General features: G+C 39.5%; 1 protein-coding gene across 3 annotated transcripts in view; it reads left to right on the top strand.

Annotated features, from left to right (window-relative positions):
• Positions 1 to 27,011, top strand: part of LYST (lysosomal trafficking regulator) — a 169,502-nt gene that overhangs the window by 31,682 nt on the left and 110,809 nt on the right. For all 3 annotated transcript variants that reach the window (XM_038394616.2, XM_043511408.1, XM_038394618.2), the window contains exons 2-7: positions 7,541 to 7,636; positions 11,131 to 11,329; positions 17,634 to 17,724; positions 20,126 to 22,220; positions 24,456 to 25,488; positions 26,168 to 26,329. In XM_038394616.2, the coding sequence (XP_038250544.1) occupies positions 11,138 to 11,329; positions 17,634 to 17,724; positions 20,126 to 22,220; positions 24,456 to 25,488; positions 26,168 to 26,329 (3,573 nt within the window). In that variant the 5' untranslated portion in view covers positions 7,541 to 7,636; positions 11,131 to 11,137. The remainder of the gene's footprint in view (positions 1 to 7,540; positions 7,637 to 11,130; positions 11,330 to 17,633; positions 17,725 to 20,125; positions 22,221 to 24,455; positions 25,489 to 26,167; positions 26,330 to 27,011) is intronic.

Genomic DNA, 27,011 nt, shown 5'->3' with positions numbered 1-27,011 from the left:
CCCAGTTTCACATCAACCAGGACATAATCTTCCTCGAAGTGTTCTATCCTAAGCTGCACTTAAGCAGCAAAGAGCAGAGGCTTCACTCTTTTGGATGTCCGCAGAACTCTAGCCTTTTATATCGAAAGAACAAAACCATTCTGGAAGTCCATTCAACTATTTGTGGCTGTGGTGGACAGAATGAAGGGTCTTCCAGTCTCGTCTCAACGAATTTCTTCGTGGATCATGTTCTGCATTTGAGAGTGCTACAAACCTGGCAGGGGTGCCAGCCCTTCCGATCACTGCACACTCTACCAGGGCGCAGGCCTCTTCAGCGGTTTTCCTGGCTCCGGTTCCTATCCAGGAAATATGCAGGGCAGTGACATGGTCCTCCGTAGACACTTTCACCGCACATTATGCGATTACCCAGCAGCCAGAGAGTGCCACTGCCTTTGGTAGAGCGTACTCCAATCAGTGGTGCCTCCTGAACTTGGGCTTGTGATTCATCTGATCAGAATTGACGTGAACAAGCGCCGAAGGAAAAAATGGTTACCTGTCCTCGTAACTGTTCTTTGAGATGTGGTGTCGTGTCCATTTCAATACCCTCCCTCCTACCCCTCTGTCGGGAGTACCAGGCAAAAGGAACTGAGGGGGGTCAGGTCAGCAGGGCCTTGGAAAGGACATGAACACATCTCAAAGAACAATGGTTCAGAGAAGGTGAGTAACTGTTTATCGTGATGCTTGTTGAAACTGGCAGGTTTTCTACACTCTCTGAATTTACTTACAGAATACATGAAACATAGCTGTTTTTCTCTTGTGTTTGATAGATTGCTCTGCATCTCTCTCTCTAAATGAAAGGTTTGATTTGCTGCTGAGTGCCCTGGGTGGCTTTATGAAGGATACTCTAGAAAACTTACGCTTTTGAACTTAAGGGTACTTGTTTTTACTAAATCTGCCAAAAGCAAATATGGATAAGACACAGATATTGAATGTATGCTTGTGTCAGGGTTCCCTCCCTACTCTGAATTCTAGGGTATAGATGTGGGGACCTGCATCAGCTTATTTCTACCAGCTTAGGTTAAAACTTCCCCAAGGCACAAATTTTGTTGTTGGAGGATACGCTGCCAAAGTGATTTAACAACGAATCAGGGAAAGGACCACTTGAAGTTCCTATTCCCCCAAAATCCTATTCCCCCAAAATATCCCACCAAGCCCTTACACCCCCTTTCCTGGGGAAGCTTGAGAATACTATCCTAACCAATTGGTTACAAAATGATCACAGATCCAAATCCCTGGGTCTTAGGACAATAGAGAAATCAGTCAGGTTCTTAAAAGAAGGATTTTATTGAGTGTGTGGGGGGGGAAGTGGTAAATCCATTTCTGTAAAATCAGGATGGAAAATAACTTTACAGGGGAACAAAAGCTTCAAAAACACAACAGAACTTCCTCTGGGCTTAGTTTCAAAGTTACAAAAAACAGGAATAAACCTCCCTCCAGCAAAGGAAAAATTCACAAGCAGAACAAAAGATAATCTAACACGCCTTGCCTGGCTTTTACTTACAATGTTTGTAATATGAGAGACTTTTTTAGGATGGTTTATAGGAGGAGGAGGAGTTTTCTGACCTGATGCTTCTCTGCTTCCCAAGAGTGCACGCCTGACCCCTCCCCCCGCATTTGAAAGCATCTTTTCCCCATTGGTCCTTTTTGGTCAGGTGCCAACCAGGTTATTTGAGCTTCTTAACCTCTTACAGGTAAGGAGGAATTCTAGGCTACCCTTAGCTGTATGGTTGACAGCTTGTAAGTAGTTGTCATTACTTCCTGTTTTTCCTCTCTAGATTGCTCTTTAAATTGATTCTTGAGATCTCATTCTGCCCCTCCAGAGGCTGGTTATTGCCTGTCAGATGCAATAAGACACTTGTACAGTCCTCTAGATAATTCTTCCACTTTAAGACAACTGCTTTTACCTTTTAGTAAAAACTGTGTAGTTAGTTACAAGAAACAGATGCTCTTAACTAATTCTCCTAGCTTTATTTCATAGGTAGTACTTCATCATTCTCTCATTCAGACCATTAAGCCTGACTAACTCCATAAGCAGCACTGCTTGTTGATCTTGTCATTTCGGATGTCTATTTCATGTTAAGTAGTGCAGTCCTGTAAGTCTCTAACAGCAATACCGATACACCATTTCACAAGAAAGAAAAGTACAGTAGCTGACTTCTCATTGCTCTGATATGCTGACACCAGATTCAATGCCTGCTGTAAAATCAACAATTTATAAGAAAGACACAACCATTTTTATAATAGTTTCATTGAAATAAAATAAAAGGTTTTTGCAAAATCTTCAAAGTAATGAGATCCATATGACTGCACAAATATTACCAGTAGAAACTGTTTTTGTCTGGTGCATCAAAGAACAAGTTTTTTCTGTTAACCACATCCACTGTTGTGGTGTTTATGGTGGTGGTGTAGTAATACCTGGAGGTCCCCACTGAGATTGTTATCCCATTGTTCTTGGCCCTTTGCAGCTGCATGAGAGATACAGTCACTACACTAAGAGCTTGTATTCTAAATAGATGAGGGAATATATCTTAATCTGTGTCTTGTTTCACAGATGAAGTGACTTGTCCAAAGTCACACAGGAAGTTTGTGTCTGAGCAATGATTTGTACAGACCACGAGATTAAGTCCAGTGTATTAACTATAAGATCATTCTTATTCTATAACAAACCACAGAAAGAACTTTGTTTTTTAGTACTAGCATGGTGCAAAGTTGTTTGAAATGTTTAGACGGTAGTGTTTTCACTTCAATGTGACTAATTCTAGTGATTTACTTTTAGCCATTAAACTTGCCTATAACATCACTTCACAGTTTTGGACTTTCCTGTTTCTCAAATAATTCTGTTCTTTTAAGATTTGTCTTGATGTCTTCAGGTTTTTAACAAATGCAGATGCAAATACTTATTCTTATGCCATACAAAATTGCCAAAAAGGGACCTTGCATAGTCAAGGAGTCAGTCAGAAAATGGGTTCTGTGCCCCATACAGAGTGGCACATAGTACTAAAACATACATAGGACTGATGTTTTGGATTTAGAAAAAAGTATAATATTTTGGTGTTTGAGAAATATGTACTCATGTAACTGAAAGTTTCTGTAAGGGAACACCAGCAGAGAGTAGCATGCACTTTGTCTAGGTAGAAAATTGACACTTGTACCTCCTCAAAGAATTGAGTTTATTGGGGCCCTTCTAGATTCTGAGTTTGAGAACACTTCTGCAGAATGAACTATGACAATTCATGGCCAATGTCTGGTTCTGCGGTATCAATCTTAACCATGGTCCGTATATGCCTCAGGTTGCTGGACATTATGGCTGAATGCACATGCATAATCCAGCATATGAGATTGTGCCTTTGTCCTCTTCAAATGTGGCTGAAGTTGGTCTATCGTCCGAGTTGGCATTTGTTGGAAAGGCTGGTCTGAGTGCTTCCAGCAATCCTGGACTCCTTACCATGGTAGGTAGTTGAATATAATATATGCCAGGGCCTTCCATTTGCTTGTTCCTCATCAACCAGGTCACTGATGCCTCCTCAGTAGGCCAGGGAACGCATCCAAGGACATTGAAAATTCAGGGCTTGTGGTCAAAACAGGAAGCTTCCCTGCATATCAACACCCTGGAACGTCAAGCCATTTATGATGTCTGATGAGCCTTTTGGGATCACATCAGGGACTCGGCAGTTGACGTGCTCACCAACAGTACTACCATGATATACCGGGAGGAGCTTGCTCCAACCAGCCCTGTGAGGAGGTGAGGAAACTTTTTGGCTGTTCTGCATCAAGGAGAGCATTATTTCTACAGCCACTCACTTATCTGGGGCTCAGAATCTTCTGGCTGATCACGTTGGCAGGAACTTTTCACAGAATAGTAAGTGATATCTGAAGTCCAGTGTGCTGAAGTCCATATTTGCAGAATGGGGCCTTCTAACCAGCTATCTCTTTACAACAAGAGACAATGGGAAGTGCAGTCAGTTTTGCTATCAAGCGGGTCTCAGTCAGAGCTCCTTGACCAAAGCCTTGCACCTCAGTTGGGGTTTGGCTCTGATGTACGCCTTTTCCCCTGATCCCAATCATCCCATAAGCCATTCTCAAACTGAAGTTGGATCATGCCAAACTGATCCTCATTTCCTGCTGGAAGAATTCTGTGCCACTGCGTTCACACAGCATTCATGTCCTGTGTGGATTTCTTTGCTTCCCTGCAGAAAAATGATCTTCTGATGGGGAAGCAAAAGGAAGTCACAAAACCAGTCATGCGCCCCTCCTCAGCAGTGTGGGTACGTTGTTTCGGGCACCCAGAGCAGCCAGCATAGAGGTAAATCACTGGGTGGGGGCAGGGCTGGAGACACCTCTGATGGTGCTGGGTCAGGACCCCCCCCCCCCATCCGCTGCTCCAGAATTCCCTGCTGAGCCTCACTCCTCCCTCACTCAGAACCTCCTTTTCTTCCCCCCCCCCCCAGAGCCCCCACCTCATCTGGTGGTGGCTCATACCCTGTGCTGGGTTCAGTTGCTAGTCCCAGCTGGGCTGGGAGTGGGGAAGGAGTTCAGCTCCCATGCAGAGAGCAGCTTGGGTAGACGCATCTCCAGAAACTACTCCTGGCTCTGCACCCGCCCCAGACATGGCCCTCTGGGGCAGGCCTGGCCCTTACGCTGTGTGAGGGTTGGGTGCAGCCTCACAGCCAAGTCTGTGTCCTGGGAGGGTGAGGGGCTGCATGCAGGGTGATCTCCCATCTCCATGCAGCCAGTGGCCTGTTCTCCCCACTGCCATGCTGGAGCCTCCACGTTTATTGGCCAACAAAATTTGCAGAATTTTGCAGATGGACCATTGGTTTGACTGAATATGGCTGTTCTTATGTTCTTCATTAACCAGTTTATGAGGTTGCTCAGACCTTACCTCCACAGAGATTGTGGGCCCATTTAACAAGAGCCCAAGCAATGTTGATAGAGTTCCTCAGTGATGTTTGATACTGGACGTTTGTAGGGCTGCTTCTTGGCCCTCTAGACCTACTTCTTCTTAATCATATTAGTTTGCTTGCTTGCTACTTCAGAATAAGAGCAAGTGTCAGTCTGTGAGAGACCAATGTCAATGCTATTGTCAGCAAGAGGAAGAGAAGGTGTCTAACAATGTATGATATAAGTGTATGTTTTCATAGCTTTAGCTGTATACAATGCATGCTAGTACTATATCACAGTGAGAAATCATTCATTATTGATCTTAAAAGCACTTCACATGTCTTATCAATTGCTAAACTGAACAATAAGAAAGTGGCAGAAGGTATTTTTACAGAAAACTACTTGGCTATTTTGCTTTGCTCTCCTTGCTGCTATTACAGATGTAATACATGCTAAAGATTGCTTTCCATACAGCCTACTTTTTAACTAAGCTATCATATTTTAAGTTTCCAGGACACTTTTGATGTAATAGTGATGCTTGCAAAGGCCCTCCCTTTTTTATGAACTAATTCTGATTTATAGAAATGTTTGTTTTTTGAGTGCTCAACTTGAAACTTCTTGCATTTGACTCTTTATCCCCAGCTTCCTCTTCTAAGAGATGCTAACACCGTGTACTCGCAGTGGTGTCAACTGGAGTTGTGGGTGCTGGGCACCTCAGAAGAATATGGTTTTGTATATGGAACAGGATACTAAAATGGTCCACCCAAAATTAGTGGACAGCCTTGAAAATGTCATTTACCTAAGTTAAACTGGTAGAATACTTGCTATCTGCTTTACAGAGCCATTGCTCTAAAGCACCTTCAGTCAAAAGGTGTTACTGTATATAAACGCTAACTACAACTAGTATTCTAAATACAACTCAGGTGAAACATGAGGCTGAAATTTGTGGAGGGTTGGTAAAGATTCATGTTACCTTAGAAAACTGAGCAGTTGACATTTGATCAAGATAAAAGTTCACTTTTGAAAAGTTAAAAGAAACAAATGCTGACAGTTTGACAAACTGAATCATAGTAGAGGCTACATGATCGGCATCAGGGCCTTTATATTTTAAAAAGTATTTGTCCTAATTTTAAGCATGGGAGACGTTGTATGTTATAGCCACTCAAAGACCGCCATGTTATGGGATATTTAAAACATGAAATAACTCTTCTGAAGCATACCTTTTATTTAGAAAAGAATGAGGGATTCAGGTTACTTAAGTACTACCAGAAGAACCTTTTCTCCCCTTAATTCTTATGCAGTAAAGACAGGGGGAAAAGTATATTGATGATCAGGAACTTCATTTTCCAGTTGATTGACAACTGCTCTTTTTAAATTTGGTGATTTGTCAAAGAGCCATAAAGGGAGTTCTGTCTACAGTAATTTTCCTTCATGGCTATTTCAGACAAACTGCTATTTTAAATGTTCTGATTAGTATATTTGCACTAAAATTTATAACTGGCTGTGTGCGTGTGTATGTGGCCTAACCCTGCAAGTTCTTGAGAGTTTTATATAGTTATGTCCAGAGCTGCCAATATTTTGTGCATCTCCATGTGTGATTTTTACTCACAGGTGATAGCCACCTACTTTGCTTCACTCCCTGCCTGAACTAGTGATGGGGGTAGATAGCTGCCTGAAGCTGGAGAAACTACTGCAGGTCAACATTGTAGCCTGGCTAGACTACAGGAAAGCATGAGAGGGCTGTCAGATATGTCATGTGAAACATCTGGAGCTTCATTCTGGTCCTTGATTTTTGCGCAAGCTTTTTTCCTAAGCTTGTTGTCCTAGTTAGTCTGCCATATGAGTCACAAGTTGGATCCCTTTTTTCCCTAACCATCTTCGTAGTCTCCAAGACAATCTTATCTTTGTATATTGCATACTTCTTCCTATCTAAGCATAGCACTTACTTTCATCTCACCTAGGGTATTGTCTTGCCCACTTTATCAGTTGTATTGTAATAATGATTGTCAGCCTGGCAATGATTTTGATTTACTGCTTCTTTCCTAAACTCATGAATTCTCTCCCCTTCCACCCCTATATTTAGGCCTTTAGATATTGGATATTGTATGTTTTTGTGGTAGCACCCAAATAAGGGTCCTCCATCTTTGCATTGTTATGTTAGTCCTTACACCTGAGTATGCACTTCTCAAGCATTTACATTTCTTTGTATAATTCATGGCTCCTAATATCTGCTCCTCACTTGTAGTCACAGGTGTTAATGCTCAGAAAGTCTGTGTATACTTGCAAATGATGGCCAATCTGAAAATTTTGGCATCGCTTCTGTGGAAAAACATTTGTCAACAATTTGCCTCGAAATATTTGAACTACAGTAGCTTTTATGTTGTTAGCTTGTCTTATATGCGTAATCTTTATTCCCTGTTACCAGAATCATAAAGCTTTAGATTGAGTCAATCCTCCATCCTGACACTCAAAAAAGACTTGAGAAGGATTTATTGGTCAATTTCATAAATTTATGAAACACTACATTTTAAACTTTATTAACTTCAAAATTAGAAAATAGCATATTACAGATATTTTTTTAAAGACATTGTGACTTACAAACATTTCTCTTGTCTTTCAGGTAAATTCTGGGAATATTTCCTTAAAGTTTTATCTGTTTTTTTTCTTGTAAAAAGAAAAGAAATGTGTTAAAGCTGTATTTAAAAACAACAACCTGGTAAGTAGCAGTTAGCATGTACATTACACACCATAAATATTTATTTCTACAATGTCATAGGTGTGTATAGCATTTTCGTTGGCAGCATTTGCATGAATCATAATTGGTAACAGCTAAAATCAGTGATGCCTCTACACTTGCCTCACTTCTCTTTTTCAAATAGGGGAGACTGAAATCTCTTACAAGGAAGAGTTCATTTCTGAGTTTCTTGTCTCAGTATTCATCTGTTTGTTTGAATTTTTCTCTCTCCCTTTCCTTGAGTCTCTTAACATCTTCATTTCATTTTCCTTCCGAAGATCTCTTGTCATGCTTAGCCTTTTTTTGGTCACAAAGCATCCTTTTTCTTCCTCTCTTCCACTGCACAAGGCTGAAGGCTCAGCTTTTGTAGTGCTCGTAGCTTCTGGCTGCACCATAAGTTGCAATGATTGGACCTGAATGCCACTTTTTTTTCATAGGTATGTAAACCACCCTGCCAGCCCCTCGTTCCAGGTGCGTCTTGGCCAGAGACTTCTCTATGACCAAACACTTAGTGTTGGGATGTCTGATGTTAGAGACACCTATACTCTTTAAGTATACAATTTCATTGCTAGGAATGAAAAGGTGCTCATGCAAAATATAGCTTTCAGTGGAAGTAGTAGTGATCGCAACATTCACATGATGAGGTTTTGAGTATCGCATAACTTAAACCCAAAATTATTGTAGGCTTGTGTTTAAAATTATTTTAAGATACATATTTGACATAATGACTGCACAGGGTTTTTTCCTCCATTTCAGCAACATTAATACAAGTATTTTAAAGTACGGAGTTAAGCAGTCATCGAGATCCTTATTCCTATTTGTTGGTGTGGAGAGAGTCACACCTGGGCCTGTTCTTACTGATCTCACATCTTAACTCTATTTTTAAATTTACTTTTGGTTCTTATATTTAGTCTTGTAGCAGTAACTGAAATGAGTCATACTGCATTCATGCTCTTCACTTTTTGTGTATTCTAGTGCACCCAGTATTTCTCTAGTCACCACCACTGTTTCATGCCACTTTCGCTATGCCTTTTTCAGTAGCATAGATAATTTTTGATCTTTCTGTAATATTAGAAGTTACAACGTAAATAATATTCCCTTCCTGTTCATTTCAAATTGCCAGTGTGTGTTACTGGCCAACTAACGATATTACCATAATATTAATTACGAGAGGAAAGAGAAACTTCATAATTCCACTGGAGTAGTTGGGAGGGGAGGAGATAACCTAGAAATGTTTCTTTTCTTATTTTTTGCTTTTAAAAATATTAAAAAATAGTGTCCAAATACTGAAATCCAGTGCACTGTGTGCATTTATTTTAAAGTAAAATTCAAATGTTTGGACGTATATAATGTGAAGAATTGAAAGTAATTTTGCTCTACTGCATTTGAGTCTTCTCCAAAGTAGAATCACATTTTGAGCAACATGCATTATTAATGAATATTTATTTCAATCATTTGTTTAATTAAAAGGACCACTGTCCATCCTGGTAGATCCAAAATTTAATATTAAATTTTATTAGAAATTGAAATATTTTAGTTTTAAATGTTTTTTTAAATCTAATTTACTTTATAGTTTTTAAAAGTTTGATTTTTGAAAGGAAAGCCTGCTCTATCCTGGGAAAGATGCTGGAGTCCCTTTATAGTAACTCCTTGCTTAATGTTGTAGTTTATGTTCCTGAAAAATTTGACTTTAAGCAAAAAGATGTTAAGCTAATCCAATTTCCCCCATAAGAATTAATGTAAATGGGGGGGGGGGAGGGGGGTTTAGGTTTCAGGGAAATTTTTTTTTCACCAGACAAAACTATATATATATATATATATATATATATATAATATATAGTCACTCACTCACTTACTTTTAAAGAAACAATTTAATACTGTAAACAGCAATGATTGCGAAGCTTGGTTGAGGTGGTGAAGTTAGAGGGTGGAATATTTCCCAGGGAGTCCCTTGCTGCTAAATGAACTAGCATTTGGCTGAGCCCTCAAGGGTTAACACATTGTTAATGTAGCCTCACACCCTACAAGGCAGCATGAATGGAGGGAGGGGAGATAGCATGGAAGACAGAGACACATCCTGTGTTTGGGGGTGGGTGGGGGGGAGATGCGCATTGCCCCTTTAAGTATGCTGATCCCACTGTAAGTACACTGCCTTTTTAAGTAGATCAGCAAGTTGAGATCTAATAAATTTGTTAGTCTCTAAGGTGCCACAAGTACTCCTTTTCTTTTTGCGAATACAGACTAACACGGCTGCTACTCTGAAACAAGTTGAGACAGCAGCTGTGACCAACAAGCTCCCTCAGTCCTGAGCCCTGTCATGTCCCCACCGAGCTCTATATGGAGGAAGAGTAAGCAGGGGGCAGGAGCAGAGGGGACGGGGACCCCCGGACATTAACCTCCCTTCCTCTCCTCCTTTTCCCACTCCCTTCCCCCCCAGCAAGCAGGAGGCTCCTGGGAACAGCTCCAAGGCAGAGGGCAGTGCAGGGAGGGACAGCTGAACTGCCAGCAATTGATAGCTTGCTGAGCAGCTATGCACAGGGAACTTAGGGGAGCAGGGAGATGATTGGGGGGTTGCCTCTAGCTAGCTGCAATGGGCTGCTCTTCCTGTAAGCAGTGGACAAAGCAGGCGGCTGTCAAACAGTGTTCTAAGGAAGCATTGCACACCTTTAAATGAGCATGTTCCCTAATTAATCAGCAACAAAACAAGGTTAACTGGGATGACTTTAAGTGAGGAGTTATTGTGCTTGTGCCTCACTTGCGCAGTAGTGCTGGGATTTTCAAAACCACAGGAGGGAGCTAGATGCCCAAATCCCATTGAAATTCAGTAGGATTTGGGCATTTAGCTCTTAATCTTCTTTGAAAAGTCCCAGCCTACGTATAAAGTATGCATGCATACTTTATAGAATGTGAGAAGATGCATTTAGTTTGAATTCACCGTGTTTTAGACTTTTTTTTTTTTTTTTTATATCCTGCATCATGGGATTTCTGATTTTCTTCTGACTTAGTCATTTTCCTTTAAGTTTTAGCTGCTGCTAAATATGCAGTCTGGGCATTACAGCTCACTTCTAGGTTACTAGAAAACTGGAATTAAGCCATTAATTTCCCTTTATACATTCACAAGGGGAACTTTGCTTTGTGGAAGTTCATTTAATAGATATTATATAAATGAGTGTTGCATGTTAATAGTTAGAAAATATAAGAGCAATTATGAGTATATGAAAATATCTCATGATCTGGATGAGAAACCGAAATGCTTCAAAATTTACAGGTGGTGGATATCCGTGACTAACTTACTTTTAGTGTAGTTCATGGAGGGTGAATAGCTGAAGCCACAGTTTAAAAAAAATTATTTCTATTACTTTTTTAAAACTTGTTCAGTCCTATAGACTTCATGTACAGTTCAAAATCTTGAGAATTGTAAACTTTTTAAAGGATACGCTTTGATACGTCTCTGTTTTTCTTTTTTGTATTTGCAGCTCAGATATGAGCAGTGCCAGTAATTCACTGGCACGTGAATTTTTGATAGATGTCAATCGTCTCTGCAATGCTGTTGTCCAGAGGGCTGAGGCCAGGGAGGAGGAAGAGGAGGAAACTCACATGGCAGCACTTGGACAATACCTTGTTCAGGGACGTGGTTTTACTTTGCTTACCACGCTTAATTCCAACATAGATCAGGTAATAGTTTTCATAGTTTTGAATAACTTGTAGATTATATTTGCATTACAGCAGTTTGCACTTCCGCTATTTTGTTTTTGAAGAAAATGTTTGTGGCAGGATGTGCCTCTTTGATAAGCTTTTTTGTTTGTATTTTCCCTTTGAGATTCTGTACTTTCTTCTCTGGGTTTTCTTATTTTGCATGGTAGTGTATGAATGAGCATGATTAAAAAGGAAGTGTGAAAGACCATAAACTTTTTTTGTTTTTGTTTAATAGTAGCAGTTTTCTTTCTGTCCTTACTAGAAAAAGGACATATAGGTAAATGCATGCTCCTTCAAAACAGCTAGTGTTCCACTAGCATGGTGGTCTTCCAGTCTGTGCTAAAAGATCAGACTGCAGTACTGGGACTAGAATTTGTAGTTGGGGTGCAGGCCTAAAAGAGAGACACCCACTTCTAGAGATGCTATACAGTGCAGTATTGGAAATCTCCTCACCACTGTTCAGAGGCTACAATGCTAGAGCGAACTGGAAAATGTTGGGTTTTTTCCCTATATAAAATGTCAGCAAAACCAACAAACTCTTTTCACTCAAAATTTTTAGCAGAGAATTTTGACTTTCCCTCAACCGAAAGCCCGAGGGGGGAAGGAAAGCAGAAACTTACAATTAAGTATCATGTTGTCAAAAACCCAATTTTCTGTTGTCCTGTCTCCTCACCCGCCCCCCAAAAGCTTGTGTAAAATTTTTTGCCATTCCTGTTCAATATCCATGCACACTGTGTCACCAACACCCTAGAATGTGATCTCCTATTTCACATGGCATCTCTGGGTTTTCCCCCACGTTCTCCCATTCAACCAGACTCTTAGAGAAATCTAAAGCATTGTTCTTAACTGAAAAGTTAGTTCATGCTGATGATTTTTCTCAGTTTGTTCACTTTGCTCATTTGCCAGCCCTTTGCGTTTTTCCATTTTTAGTCAATTTATCCCTTGCAAAAAAAAACCCGTATAACATCAACATGGAGCGAAAAAATTTAGTATTTTTTGAAATGCCTTTTAAAAAATGTACAAGACGTACTGTACTTAAAAAGAAATTGGAATTGTAAAAAGCCTATTAAATTCAAGATGGTAGTGAAGTCTTTAAACTAATAGTTCCTTTTTTGTTTGTGTGCATTTCTTTTCCATAATCACATTTCTAATCTATTCTGATAGCGGTCTCCAGTTTAAACAATAATACTATAGTCTTCAACTCTTGTCTTTGTTTCTAAATAATCCAGCAACCCAGAAATCTTCCCTACAAAGTACTCATTTTAATAAACAAAGCAAACAGAATCTCCATAAAAGCAGGTGGTACTGCTGTCGGCAAAACACAACTCTTAATATTACATTGGCTCTCTGATAAACTAAGATGCAGTTATTACCCACCTAATATGGTGCAGATGAAGCTTCATGGTCTCATTAAGTTATTTGTTTTATAAGTTATCCTGTTTACAACTGCATTGTTTCTAACTTTTTTGAGTATTCATTTGCATTTAATAGAAATTCAGACAATTCTAGAACTAGTTCCTTGCAGTGCACTGTTTCAAAGGTGTAGAATTTTAGGACTGGCATTACAAATGCACTTTTACAGTCTCTGTGGATCCCAAATATTTTTGTAGATGATGGCACCTACAGATTTGTTTAAGGACTTTATGAATCTTTAAAGATTTGTAAGTACCAGGGAGAACAGTAGATTTTCCACTCAAATTTTGTAGCTCTTCATTAATGCTATTTATGGAATTTAAACCTGTAAAAGTAATTATCTTGGGATTGATTGAGTCTCATGTCAATATCCTAATTCTAATTCTGAGAAGATGTTGAAACCACAGTATTGTAGAATATTGATACTATTTGTGTTCATGCCAACCTTCCTCATATAATTTGATGCACAGTAGGTTCTAATTAATATCTTCTAATGGGTTAGTTTTACACTCCAGGTCTAGAGTGGATTTACCTATATTACTTTCTGTTTCATATTGTATTTGTGGATAAGACAGGTTTTTTTGTTTTGTTTTTTTTTTTTGTGTGTTTTGTCATCAGAACTTCATATTTAACTGATGGAAGCCTAGGAGAGAGAGATTTTGATGCCAGTTCAGTTAACATAATTTTAAACTGACACTTGTAAAAGCTGTTAAGTGGGCAGCTATTAGTGTTTATATAGTGCTTTGAGGAACACATTATAACAGCTGTGTATTATCTAGTTTTATTGTTTGGGGGTGAGTTGGGCTCTATTATATATTTATAAATATATAAAAATATAATATACGAATGTTTGGGGTTTTTTTCCCTAAACCTGTATATCAATATACACACACCTGTATAAGGTGTGTTTATATCAATCTCCCCTCTGTTTTTTCCACCAAATGCATCCGATGAAATGAGCTGTAGCTCACGAAAGCTTATGCTCTAATAAATTTGTTAGTCTCTAAGGTGCCACAAGTACTCCTTTTCTTTTTGCGAATACAGACTAACACGGCTGCTACTCTGAAACCTTCCCTAAACCTGGTGTACCTAATACTGGGCCACTGCGTTTTTGGCACATTGCAGATTTTGATTTCTTTCTTTCTTGTACTGATTCATTGCAAAATGAAATGTGTTAAAAGTGCTTGAAGGTTTCATTTTGTAGATAAGTAGAAAACAAGGATAAAATGAAATTCAGATGAAGACTGGTCAGGAGAACTGCAGGAGGAAGAGGTTATGCTGTGGAGACAGGCTGACATAGCTATATCAGTACAATCTATGCTGGCATAGCCCTCTAGTGTAGAGATTTGGCCTGCACTGATAGTTTTTCTACCCATGTAGGAAAGTTATCTCCCTGAAAGATGTTACTACCTTGACAGGAAGCACTGTTTTCTGGACATAGCTGCGTCCAAAATGAAGGTTTTTTTGACATAACTGTCCGTTGGTGTGGTTTTTTCACATCTGACTGATGTAACTATGCAGATATAATTTTTCAGTGTAGACCAAGCCTTCATTCCTACTTTTTGCTCCATTGACTCTAATGATACTACCTACCTGGTTTCACTGTATTAAGCAGTATAGGTGGCAACTTTTTTGTAAGAATATCTTTAAGAATCTCTTGCTCTTTGTTATGGGGAGCAAGAGAACAATCGAGGTGGGGAAGGAAGAACAAAAGAGAAATAATCTTGACAGGTACGCTTTCCTTTTCCTATTATGCAGTCTCCCATTGGTCAGGGAGAAGGAAGTGGCAAAAAGCAGCCCAAGGAAGCAAGTAGACCTGGGCATAAGACAAGTGGATGACAGAGAACTGGAACAAGCGGAATAGGCTGTAATGACCTGAATGGAACCACCACTAAAATTTATATGCCTAGTTCCATAGTAGTGGTGTTTAATGCATTTAGTTACAGACACAAACTATATTAGCCTTTAGGTTGCAAAGTAAAGCCTTTGAAAGTTAGTAAATACCAATTTTATGGTTTTCCATGCAACCATAATTTTGTGCCATGTGTTTATCTTGTGCACTGAATGAGGCAGAAGTCGTGGGGAAAAAGTAACATCTGATCATGTAATTAAAAGATATCATTCTACATATGCATAATGGGCAACATTTCAAAGGTGTAGCTGAGACGTGATTTCAAAGTAATGGGGAAAAACCATGTAGCTTGCCGTTAACTGTACACTTCACCAGTGGTGCTGCAGGTCCCTCTTTACACAGTGTAACCTCTTTATGTCAGTGGAAATTTTAAAGTTCCTGCATAAATAAACGCATCTGAAAAAGTAGCTATCTTGAATTTATTACACAGACCTACTTGTCCTGCTCACGTTGGGCTGAAAGCTGTTGTTCGTTCCTTTCCAGGAGAAACTCTGTTAGCAATATATATTTTTACCTTTTAATAGGCACTCGGGAGACAGAGGTTCATTCTCCAGTCTCTGGAGACAAGCTTCCAAGACCATAAGAACTGAGTTAACATTGCTGTTATGTAATACATGGATATTTAACTTGTGAAAAAGAGGTAGAGTTCTTTAAATAACCCTATTGTATTCCAGTGTGGGTTACGCATGCACACCATGTGCCTGGAGTCGGAGAACTTGAAAGTAGTATCTATTGGTCTGTGAGTATGCCCTGATTTGCATTGTGCTTCCATCCAAGGCAATAAAGGGCGGGGCGAACAGACCACGTTTCCAGTTCTTTCTCACCGCCACTTTTCCAGGTTGAAATTTTCAATATTCTCGTCTCTGAACTTTGACAAGATCACAGCTGTAATTTAATAACCAGTTTTATTAGTTTATCTTTCCTAGTTTTAGTAGTTTAATTATAGTTTTAGAATAGAATTGTGAGTTCACCTGATGCACCCTCCCCCAGTTTCTTAGGCAGTCGCCAGACTGTGCCCAGCATCCTGGATTTCAAAATCTGTGCCTCCTGCCCACAAGCCTTCTCTGTCAGTGATGGCCATCAATGCTACCTCTACTGCCTGGGAGAAGCTCACATTGTGCTAGATGCAGCAATTGTCAATCCTTCTCCAGCAGAAGCCGGAAGGCTGAGCTGTCATGGCTGAGCTCCAAATTTCTCATGGAGATGGCCATGAGACAGCACTCAGACCGAGGCTGGAGAACCCTCTCTAACATCAGCCTGATTCAGTGAGGCATGCGCCTTCTACTACAACGTCTGACTCTGGTGTCAGAGCTGACCCCATGGTGGGGCCTAGTTGGAACCTTCAGAAGTGCTCCCATAAGCATGGGGCTACATCTTCCTCTAAATCCAAGAGCCTGGATGCTCCCTCCACTTGCTCGGCACAAGGGGATGGAGCTCTTCCAAGTCGCACAGTCACGAGAAGAAGACTCAGAAACCGTGGTGCTGCCACCACAGCAAATTGGTCTTCGTGCCTCATTTCTCTATCTATAAAACTCCTTTGAGATCTACGGATGATTAGTGCTATATAAGAGAGAGATGGTATTTTTTACTTTTATTTATTTGATTTATAAATAAATATAATCATCTATACCTGGCTCCCAAGAAGAATATAACATGTTTCGAAGCTGATTTCACAGCTTTTTGAGGCTTCTGAAAAACTGTTTCTTCAGGGAAAAGCATCTGCTAAAACTCCAGTCTTGGGACCTTAGTTCCTTAGTGTGGAGACTAGTGGAAAATCCTCAGCTCTTAAGGAGTATTGACCCTAACAGAGTGTGGTGTATGAAGGCCAGTGAGAAGTTTTGTTCATGCTCTATCCCAGGGGTGGGAAAACTACAGCCTGGGGGCCAGATCTGGCCCCTCAGGGCTTTGGATCCGGCCAGCGGGATTGCCACCCCCCGTGGCGCCAAGGGCCCCGCACCGCTCCAGGGAACGACCAGCACCACGTCCCTGCGGCCTCGGGGGGACAGGGTGCAGAGAGCTCTGTGCGCTGCCCTTCCCTGTGGGTACCTCCCTCGAAGCTTCCATTGGCCCAGAATGTGGAACCCCCTCCTGCACTCCAACCCCCTTCTCTGAGCTCCCTTGTACACCCCATACCCCTCCTCTGCCCCAACCCCTTGCCCGAGCCCCTTCCTACACACTGCACCCCCTCACACCCCACACTCCCTCCTGCACCCCAACCCCCTGCCTGAGCCCGACATTATGACCCTGCAAGCAATTTCCCCACCCAGATGTGGCCCTCGGGCAAAAGTTTGCCCACCCCTGCTCCATCCTGTTTACTGCTGCCCTCTGGGGTCAAAATTCTTTAAGTGTTTGAGAGTTCCGGAATCTCGGTAGGAATGACAATTTCAGAGAAACAAAATTACAGGAATATAAACTTTTTTCCCCTCTGCAGAATTCCATTCTCCCATTGTGCCTTGTTGCAGATAACTTCTTCCTTTAATAGGTAACTTACAGCCTCAAAAGAAAGACATTTTTTTTAAATGTGGGAAGGCAATACAGATGCTATTTAATTTAAAAAAAAAAAAAAAGCATGTCTTACATCCACAGTTTCATTTCTTATGGCCTCCCTTCAGATCAACAGTTACTCGCTTTCAGTTTTCACTTAATGTTTTTCTTTCCTCCCTTGGGTGAGGAAGTCTTTCAACAAGAAAGGTTTGGATAGCTTTGACATTTATTGACTCAATTGCAAAGACGTGCTAAATATTTGCAATGCTTTCTGGTTGGCTGTGGTTTATGATCAGAACAATTTTTCTGCATCGATGAGTTATTTCTCTAGTGTAGCTTTTGGGGATGCAGGGAACTGAGTGTTTAATTCTTAACAAAATTTACATTAGGACATCTATGGCAGATGGAAAAAAACAGCTATTTTTGTAAAAGTACAAAACATGAAGTTTTAAAAATACTTTGTTTCCAATACAGGAGTTGACATGTCGAGAAGAACTTCTAACTCTCCTCCTGTCGCTTCTACCATTGGTGTGGAAAATACCTGTCCAAGAAGAAAAAGCGATAAGTATGTTTTCATCATACTACACTATCAGAATCGTAGCAAAAATTATGTATTGTAATAATGTGACTTAAAAATGATGGATTCAAAACCATACGTAATAAGGAATTTTATCAGGCAATGAATCTTACATTTCAGACTGGTGACTTCCTTTTTTTGAGTTCTGTATACTTTCTACCAATAGAGAGAAGACTAAAGTATCTTACATAGAGTTGTCCCCACATTCCTCTATATTTTAAGTCCTTTGTTTATCTAAATCTTATTACCATGTGTAGATTCACTATATACTTATAAAGCAAGTCTGATAGTCTACTGTATGTGTAATTTACTGCCCATCTTGGGGCAGCTAAGCCCAGTTTAATTTTCAGCTTGACTGACTCAAATACAAGCCTGCTTGTGGACATGTGATAAATTAGTGACTTTATCAGGATTAGTTTAAAACAATGTATTACTTAAAAATTAATGTCTCAACACTGTTCATGTACAGTGTATAAAATATTTTTGTCCTTTCCCAGATGAATCCCTAGCTAGCATTACTAGTGTGGTAAACTTCAAGAAACATTTCTCTCATCAGGAGCTATTGGGCTGCATTTCTGTGTAATTTTTTTCCCCTTTCTCTTTTCCCTGTCTCTTTTTTTTCAATAAGATTTCATTCTTTCCAGTTGGTCTTTCCGTCTTTCCTGTTCACTGCATGAAGTATACTTTTTTTTTTTTTTGGGCAATTGATTATAAGGGTCTTTCTCAAGCACCAGAATTGTGCCTTTTTATAAACAATAAGGATCAGCGAGAACTTCTTACCTGGTTTTAAACAATGGTGCAGCTGCACTGGTGCTATGAATGGTTTAAATTCTATCATCGATCTGGGGACAGGCTTTTTTTGCTACCCTCTCATCTCATCCCCAGAGTTCCTAAGTAGGGGGTAAAAATCTCTGCAACTGGTCTGCAGTAGTTATACCATTGGTAGCACCAGTACAGCTGCATCACTGCTGAAAAATGGGTATGTAAGTTGCTTATGTAGAGACATCCTATGTCTGTTTCTAGCTATTGGATATAATTTGAGTCCAGGCATACAGGCTACTAAAAATGCCTATTTCACCCCTTAATAATGATCCTCAAATCCTACTTAAACCCCTGAGCAGTCTTAAATTTCATATCCATGGTACAAGCAGAAAGCAAATAGGCTGTCATTGGATGTTCTCCAAATTTTGTTAGCAATATACATTATATGCTTGGATGTCACTTTTGGCCTCACTATTGGGGATATTCAGCGCATTAAGAGTGTCAGATATTTCCCCCTCCTCCCCCCCCATCAAAAAATAACTTTTGCACATATTGGTAAAACTACTGGAATTAGGATCCTTGAAAGTCAACTTTAACAGTTGTAATATGTTGGTTTTATTTTTATTCAGAATATTTTTAAGGAATTATTTTGTGTAGGAGTGAAAGAAGTCTTAAATTAAGACGCTTAGTTCACCAAGTTTTGCATTGTTATAAATTCACACCTTTTAGTTTTTCCATTACCAAGCATTTTTTGGAATCTTTGTTAGAGAACTGTGTACTATATTCTCTTAACAGGGTTGGGAGTCGGGTAGCACTGAGTTCTCGCATCAGCTTAGCCACTGATTTGCTGTGTTGCATTGGGTGAAATTCTTTGTGTATGCCTTATCCCTCTTTGTTTGAGGATAAGCTTTATAATACGTCACATGGGTGTTGTGCAATTACACAACTTTTGTACGATGGTGTGACCAGGTATAGTGGTGTATGTTAAGTGCTTATTCTTTCATTAGGTTTTTATTTGAACAAATTACTTTCTTGTAAAAGCAATTGTATTCAACTTGTTAGCGCAATAAAAGGTAAAAGCTCGCTAAGTACCTCTTTGTCAGTTTTAATATTTTGGTTGTATTGCTCTGATATAGCCAGAGCCAAGCATGTGAGTGTGCTTCTTTAAAGTAGGGGATTTTTAACAGGTAAGAGGGGTTTCTAAAGCACATTTTACTAAATATAATTTTTTCTGTCTCAAGAACTTAGTCTGTGTTGATCTAGGCAAGGGAAATGAAGTGCTGCTGCTGTTCAAGGAAAAAATGGAGAAATTTCAAAGTCCAGATTTTGATTATTAATAGGAAGAAACTGAAACTGGTGGGTCCCTGTTTTGAGAATAAGCAAATCAGATTGCTGAATCTGAATTGTAAATAGCCATTTTGTGGTGGTGATTTTTGTTTAATTTATCCTGGAGGTGTTTAAAGAATGAATAAAGCAAAGAATGTCCTGTGGGAAACCTTCGGAGACACTAACCAAATATGTATCTCAAAGATGTATATGTTCAAGTTATAAAGTGCTCCAAATGTATTTAATATAAGTTTGATCATGTTACTTTGAAGTGTAATGTATATGCTGATTTTTCTTTCAGATTTTAATCTACCCTTCACAATTGACATATGCCTGACCAAAGAGACACATTCAAGTTATTTGAGATCTACATGGGAAAAACTAAGTTTAGAAGGAATAGTTCATCCATCCTTTCAGACTCCTGTAAAATTAAATTCTTCATCTCGAAAAACTAAGCGTCAGCGCAAAATCACCCATCGGTATTCTGTGAGGGATGCAAGAAAATCTCAGTTATCTACTTCGGATTCAGAAGGCAATTCAGACGACAAGACTACCATAATGATTAAACACAGACGGTCTCAAATCCTACAGCCTTTTGTAACATACCCACCTAGGGACGACTACCTTGCAAGAACAGGTGATTCCCCACTGGCAGAAGTAGTGCGAAGTTTTAATCCCGATCCCATGAGTCTAGAAAATTCCAGACAAATCATTCCAGCACAAGAGTCAAAATCTGAGGTTTTAAATGAGTCAGCTGCAGCAGCAATTGTCAGCAGCATGAACAATTCTCCATTTGACTTGTGCCATGTCTTGTTGTCATTGTTAGAAAAAGTATGTAAATTTGATATTACCTTGAATCATAATTCTGCACTTGCAGCCACTGTAGTGCCCACCTTAACAGAATTCTTATCAGGATTTGGAGACTGTTGCAATACGAGTAGTGAAGCAGAAAGTGAAGTGGTTTCTGCAGGCTGGACAGAAGAACCTGTGGCTCTGGTTCAAAGGATGCTCTTTAGAACAGTGCTGCACCTTTTGTCCATAGATATTACCAGTGCTGAAACTATGCCTGACAACTTGAGAAAAAATCTAACAGATTTACTTAGAGCAGCTTTAAAAATTAAAACTTGTTTGGAAAAGCAGTCTGATCCTTTTTCTCCAAGACAAAAGAAAACACTACAGGAGGTTCAAGATAACTTTGTGTTTTCTAAGTATCGCCACAGAGCCCTCCTTTTACCTGAGCTTCTAGAAGGGGTTTTGCAGATTCTGATCTGTTGTCTTCAGAGTGCAGCTTCCAATCCATTTTATTTTAGTCAAGCTATAGATCTCGTTCACGAATTTATACAACACCAGGGATTCAAACTATTGGAAATGACAGTGCTTCAAATGGAATGGCTGGTTGCAAGGGATGAGGAAATAACTACCGAAGCCTCAGAACATCTAAAAGCCCTAATCAACAGCATTATGAAAATAATCAGCACTATCAAAAAAGTGAAATCAGAACAGCTTCATCAGTCAATGTGTACAAGAAAGAGGCATAGACGATGTGAGTATTCTCACTTCATGCATCATCACAGAGATCTCTCGGGGCTTCCAGTTTCTGCTTTTAAAAACCAGGTTTCCAGAAACCCCTTTGAGGAGGTAGTACATGGAGAAGTTCATTATCCTGAACGCTGCTGTTGCATTGCTGTTTGTGCTCATCAGTGCTTCCACTTGCTGCAGCAAGTTTCTTTGAGCAGCACCTGTGCTCAGATTCTATCAGGTGTACATAATGTAGGAATATGTTGTTGTATGGATCCAAAGTCTGTGATTACTCCATTACTTCAAGCTTCCAAGTTACCAGTGTTAAAAAACTTTCAACAGCATATATTGAGCATCCTTAGCAAGTTCATATTGGATCAATTGGGAGGAACTGAAGTGTCTCAAAAAATTATACAGGCAGCCTGCAATATTTGTACTATTGACTGTGACCAGCTTGCTGAGCTAGAAGATACCCTGCAAAGCAACTCGGCTGATATTGGTCTCGCATCAAATTTTTCATGTCCCTCTTATAGGTTTCAAGGGATTTTGCCTAGTAGAGGATCTGAAGACATGTTGTTGAAGTGGGATGCTTTGGCGGCTTACCAGGACTTTGCTTTTGAAGAAGACAAACAACACAGTGTGCAGATAGCAAGCCACATTTGCCATTTAATCCAAAAAGGCAATGTGGTGGTTCAGTGGAAGCTGTACAACTATATATATAACCCAGTGCTCCAGAGAGGGGTTGAGTTAGCTCATCATTCTCAACAGCTCGGTATAACTGCAGCATGCAATCACGTATGCAGCTGTCATAGCCGACATTTGTCCCAGGAGGTACTTCAAATTTATTTACAGACACTACCTGCATTATTTAAATCCAGGTTTGTTAATTTTATATTTATTAATGGGAAACCTGTGGCTGTAAATTACAGAAATGTTTGTACATTAATCACTGATTAATATGTAATGAATTTGAGGTTGGGTAGCAGCACACACTTGGAAATGAAGGTGATGGGGACCATGTAAATAATTAGGATTGAGACCTTTATTATCTAACTTTTTTCAATAGGTTCATAAACTTCAGAAGGTCTCAGATCTGGGATGAGGGTATCTACACTACAAAACTAAAAAGTGTAAAACCTTTATACACAATGCGATATACAAACCTATTCTGCACTTCTTATTCCTCAAGAAAATGTTGGTTGGGCGTGTTGAACAGGTTCATGTGCCTTTTTTGTGAAGGAATTAGACTGCATAGAATTATGTCTAACTTCTACCATTGCAACTGTATTCATAGAATTATTAGTACATCCATAATTCTAATAAACTATATTTGAGGCTTGAGGTAGGATTTCTTACAATTCCAAAATGACAAGGAACTGCTTCCTTGTTGCTTCACTCCTTTTTTTTTTTTTTAATCTTAGTATAGAAAACCTTCACTTTTATTTTTTTTTAAATAGTTAAACAATCGCAGCACTTGCAAAACATGAAGTATAAGGGGAAGATTCTAGAAAAATCTAGAGCTTTTTTTTTTTTACCCTTAAAGTATGGTATGTGCTAAAAGCACAAACAAGGATGTATTCTTCCCTACCTGCAAGGGACTGTGGTCTGTGTGGCCCAATTGCAACCCTGAAAATTTCAATCTATCATGTGAAGTGACTGTTGTAAAGACAGACTGCTCTGGATGCATAATAGAACCAAACATAACATCTCGAGAAAACTGATAGTGACAAAATCTAGCTATTCTGGTTAGCATAGAAATTTAAAAGCTTGTTTGAAAACAATCTTTGTGAATATTGAAAGACTGAGGAGGAAAAAGAAGACTAGAGTCACTAAATTATCCAAGGCAGCCCATGTACGGCTTGGTAAAAAATGGGCAGTGGTAAGGACATGAGTATTTAAGTTAGCAGTGTGACTTTTGGAACACATTGTTCATTGCAGTAAATGGCATAGATTTCATCAAATGATTACTGTAATCAAAAAGACAAATTTATTGTGCAGGTAAAGAAAAAGAACAGCTGGAGTGCTACGTCCATTTTTGGGCACTTCCCCTTTGTAGGGATGTACGTATTGTGGAAATGGTTTAGATAAAATTATAAAATGTCTTAAACTCTATAGCCTACTTCCACAACTAAGTATTCTTGGTTCAGGAATGGGGAGGAGGAAGGAAGCTAGAGGTTTGATGTTACAGAAATATATAAATACCTAAAAGGGTTAGAGACTTTGGGTTAGGATTTGTATGAAATAATAATATTTTTTGTGTGGAGGGTGGATAGATACTCGTAGAAATTAAAATAAGTAGAGTTTGGGTTAATACATGAAAGGGTGCTTTTTTCCTCTGTGCGTAATCAGTAATATTTTGTGTACAGTATGACATTATTTTAAAACATCAGACTCAAAAACCTGCATGTAAAATATTTCAGCTAAAATGAAAAGTAATTTGTTTGTGTCCATATTCAAACAAATATTCTTGCTAACTGTGGTTACATAATGTTCCAAAATTGTTATATTCAAAGGGAATTTGTGCTTTCCAGTGAGTAACAGAAGTAAGAGGGACACTGACATATTTCAAAATTGTTCATTTAACTTGTTAGATAATTCTAAATGATTGTTTTTTAAAAAGAGCATCAGAGGCTCGGGCACAAGTATAGCATAAAGGCAAGTGCCAAACCTTCTGGAGCAAACTTAACTGAAGAGGTTAATTAAAACACTCTCTTGTGGCCCTAAACAGCATGTTGCCTTATAATAGTCTGCCATTATGCACTCCCTATTTGAGAAGCAAGATTGTGTGGCTTCTCTCCCACTATCGAATGAATTATCCTTAATCAGGACTCTTGAGTAGTACAAAAGATGTCCTCCATAGATTCTTGCCAATAAGCCCCAATAGAGCAGTTAATGGGAAAGTGTTGGGGTTAAGGTAAACTTTGACCCCAATCTAAATTTATTTATAACCCTGGTATGTAATACTTGGGTATACATTTTACTGTAAAGATAACTTCCTTCTTGAATTCTAGTAAAGTGTGTGCTGTTTGTGTCTCTGGGACAAAGAATCTTAAAAAGCTCTGTTTATGCCCAGCCTATATAATAGTGAAGTTTCTCTGTGCTTTCTTCCATAGGATAATACAAAATCTGTTCTTAAGTTCTAATGGAGTGAATCAAATGACAGAACTGAATTACTTAGATTCTGTAAGAAGTCACTCTCTGAAAGTATTTGAAACTCTGATATTCTGCCTTGGAGATCAGCCGAAAGACAAAGCAATGCCAGAACTAGAGGGTATGGATAATGAACAAAAGGAGCCCATTTTAGATTTAGTGACTTCCTTTCGTAGCCAGCAGATGATTTCTGATGTTCCTCAAAGCCTGAGGAAGTTTTATGCAGGCCTCAGAGAAGCTTATCCAAAGAAGAAAAAGTATGTCAATCAAGATGTTCATGTCAATTTGATAAATTTATTTCTCTGTGTGGCTTTTTTGTGTGTAAGTAAAGAAGAGGAGGATCGGGATTCAGCTAATGATTCTGAAGATACATCAGGCTATGATAGCACAGCTAGTGAGCCTTTGAGTCGCAAGCTACCATGTCTCTCACTAGAGAGCCTTACTTTACCCTCCCCAGAACATATCCACAGGGCAGCAGACATTTGGTCTATATGTCGTTGGATCTATTTGTGTAGTTCAGTTTTCCAGAGACAGTTCCATAGGCTTGGTGGTTTTGAAATTTGTCATAAATTAATAATCATGATAATCCAGAAACTTGCCAAAAATAAAGTAAAGGAGCAAGAGGAAAAGGCGAGAGCTTTAAGTGAAAATAATAAATGTTTAAATGGCAGTCCTCCTAATGAACCTGTTTTCAAAAAAGATTCATATCACTTGACTGTGAACAAACAGTTGACAGAATCAGAGTTTAATAGTCTTGATGAAAATCCTGATGCTACTGGACAACTAGTATCTGAATGTGTCTCCTGTGACCATTCTTTGAAAGTGGAACAAATTTCGGTTGCTACTGTTGATGAGCTTGAGGAACTAAAGAAGTTCGTAAGGCAAGAGAATGAGTGGTCACTTCAGAGTATAAAGCTCTTGGAAGCTTTGCTGACTATTTGTCTACACAGCGCAAATAGTACCCAACAGAAAGTGGAAGTGGAGTTGCTTCACCAGGTAAATATATTCTTTACATAAAGTTCTTAAAGATATATGTACAATACTTTCTTCCAGTAACTCAGTGAAAACTTATTTTAGAAGTGGGAAAAGGGTAGTGCTCCTTATTTTCTTCTAAAACAGTACCCTTTTTCTGGTTGAGGTTTAGGGATCAGATTGGAAGTCAAAGGATTAGACACCAGGTCAAGCTGACTTTTTTGCTTTGCTTTGTGGACTTGGGCAGCTTTCTTAACCTTTTTGTCTCATTTTCCTAATCAGTAAAGTGGGGAATGGTGTGAGGAGTAATATTTGCAAAGCCTGCTGGATATGAAAAAGGGTATGGAAGAAATAAGTATTTTAAAAACTTGATTGTATTAGCTTTGTACTATTAGTTGGGAAGTAACCAGTGGCCTAAATTTCAGCAGCATGAAGATTTTGATTTACTGGATGACAGATAGTAAAAGACGGATCTTCATACTATTTCAAGTGATTGAGATGGGGCTGAGAATGTAAATGGCAGTGGAATTCAATCCATTTAGATAAGAGATTGGTGGTGGAGAGGGGAAGCTAAAAATACATTAGGATACGGTAATCATTGCATAAATAGTGGGACTGAATATAGTATGGATTTTTTTTTTTTAGTTTAGCCAAATACAGAATAACATCAAGCATAATGGATGTTTTTGTTTTGCTCATGTAGAGTGTGTGTCTGGAAGATATATTACTTGAAATGCGGGACCAGCTTGCCCAGTCAAGAGCAATTGAAACGTACTTGGCAAAACCTCTGTTAGATTCGCTGCTTCGAGTTGCGCTGGGAAATTATTCTGCTGATCTGGATCATTCTGAAGAGAAAACAGAGAAGGTATGCAATAGTATAACACTCTGACTAAATACAAGTAATCTGGTTTAAGAGGATTACTCGTATGTGTAAAGGTTTGCTGGATCAGGCCTGTATGTGCTACTCATAAATAAAAAAGCATATGTTGTCATATCAGAGGGCATGTGCTCAGGCTTGTTTAAAATTAGTAATGCTTTAAGAGAGTCATTCCTACATGGATACATGTAAACACCATTGAAGTTAGTGGATGCCTGTTTTATTCGCTGTGTCAATCATAAATGAAAGTGCTTTGTGCACAAAGGAAAAACAAGCAAGCTATATATATCATAGTATTGATTCAGGGAGAACAGATCTGAAACTTGTTTCAGTTCACTTTTCACTCTACAACAGAGGTGGGCAAAATAAGGCATGTGGGCCACATCTGGCCTGTGGGACTCTCCTGCCCAGCCCTGTCCTTGAGCTCCTGGCTGGGGAGGCTAGCCCCCGGCCCCTCCCCCACTGTCGCCCATCCCCCCCACAGCTACGCTGCCATGCAGGCAGAAGGGCTGCGAGCTTCTGCTGCTCTGAGCGGCATGGTTAGGGGGCGGGGGTGGCAGGGTTGGGTACGGGATTCCGGGGGGCAGGGTGGTCGGGGAACGGGGGGTTGGATTAGGGTGTGGGAGTCCCGGGGGGGGGCCTGTCAGGGTGTAGGGGTGTGGATAGGAGT

This window comes from Dermochelys coriacea, chromosome 3 (assembly GCF_009764565.3).
Source record: "Dermochelys coriacea isolate rDerCor1 chromosome 3, rDerCor1.pri.v4, whole genome shotgun sequence".
In the NCBI taxonomy this organism is placed as follows: domain Eukaryota; kingdom Metazoa; phylum Chordata; order Testudines; family Dermochelyidae; genus Dermochelys; species Dermochelys coriacea.
The sequence above is the reverse complement of the archived record's forward strand: the minus strand, read 5'-3'. Positions and strand labels throughout refer to the sequence as shown.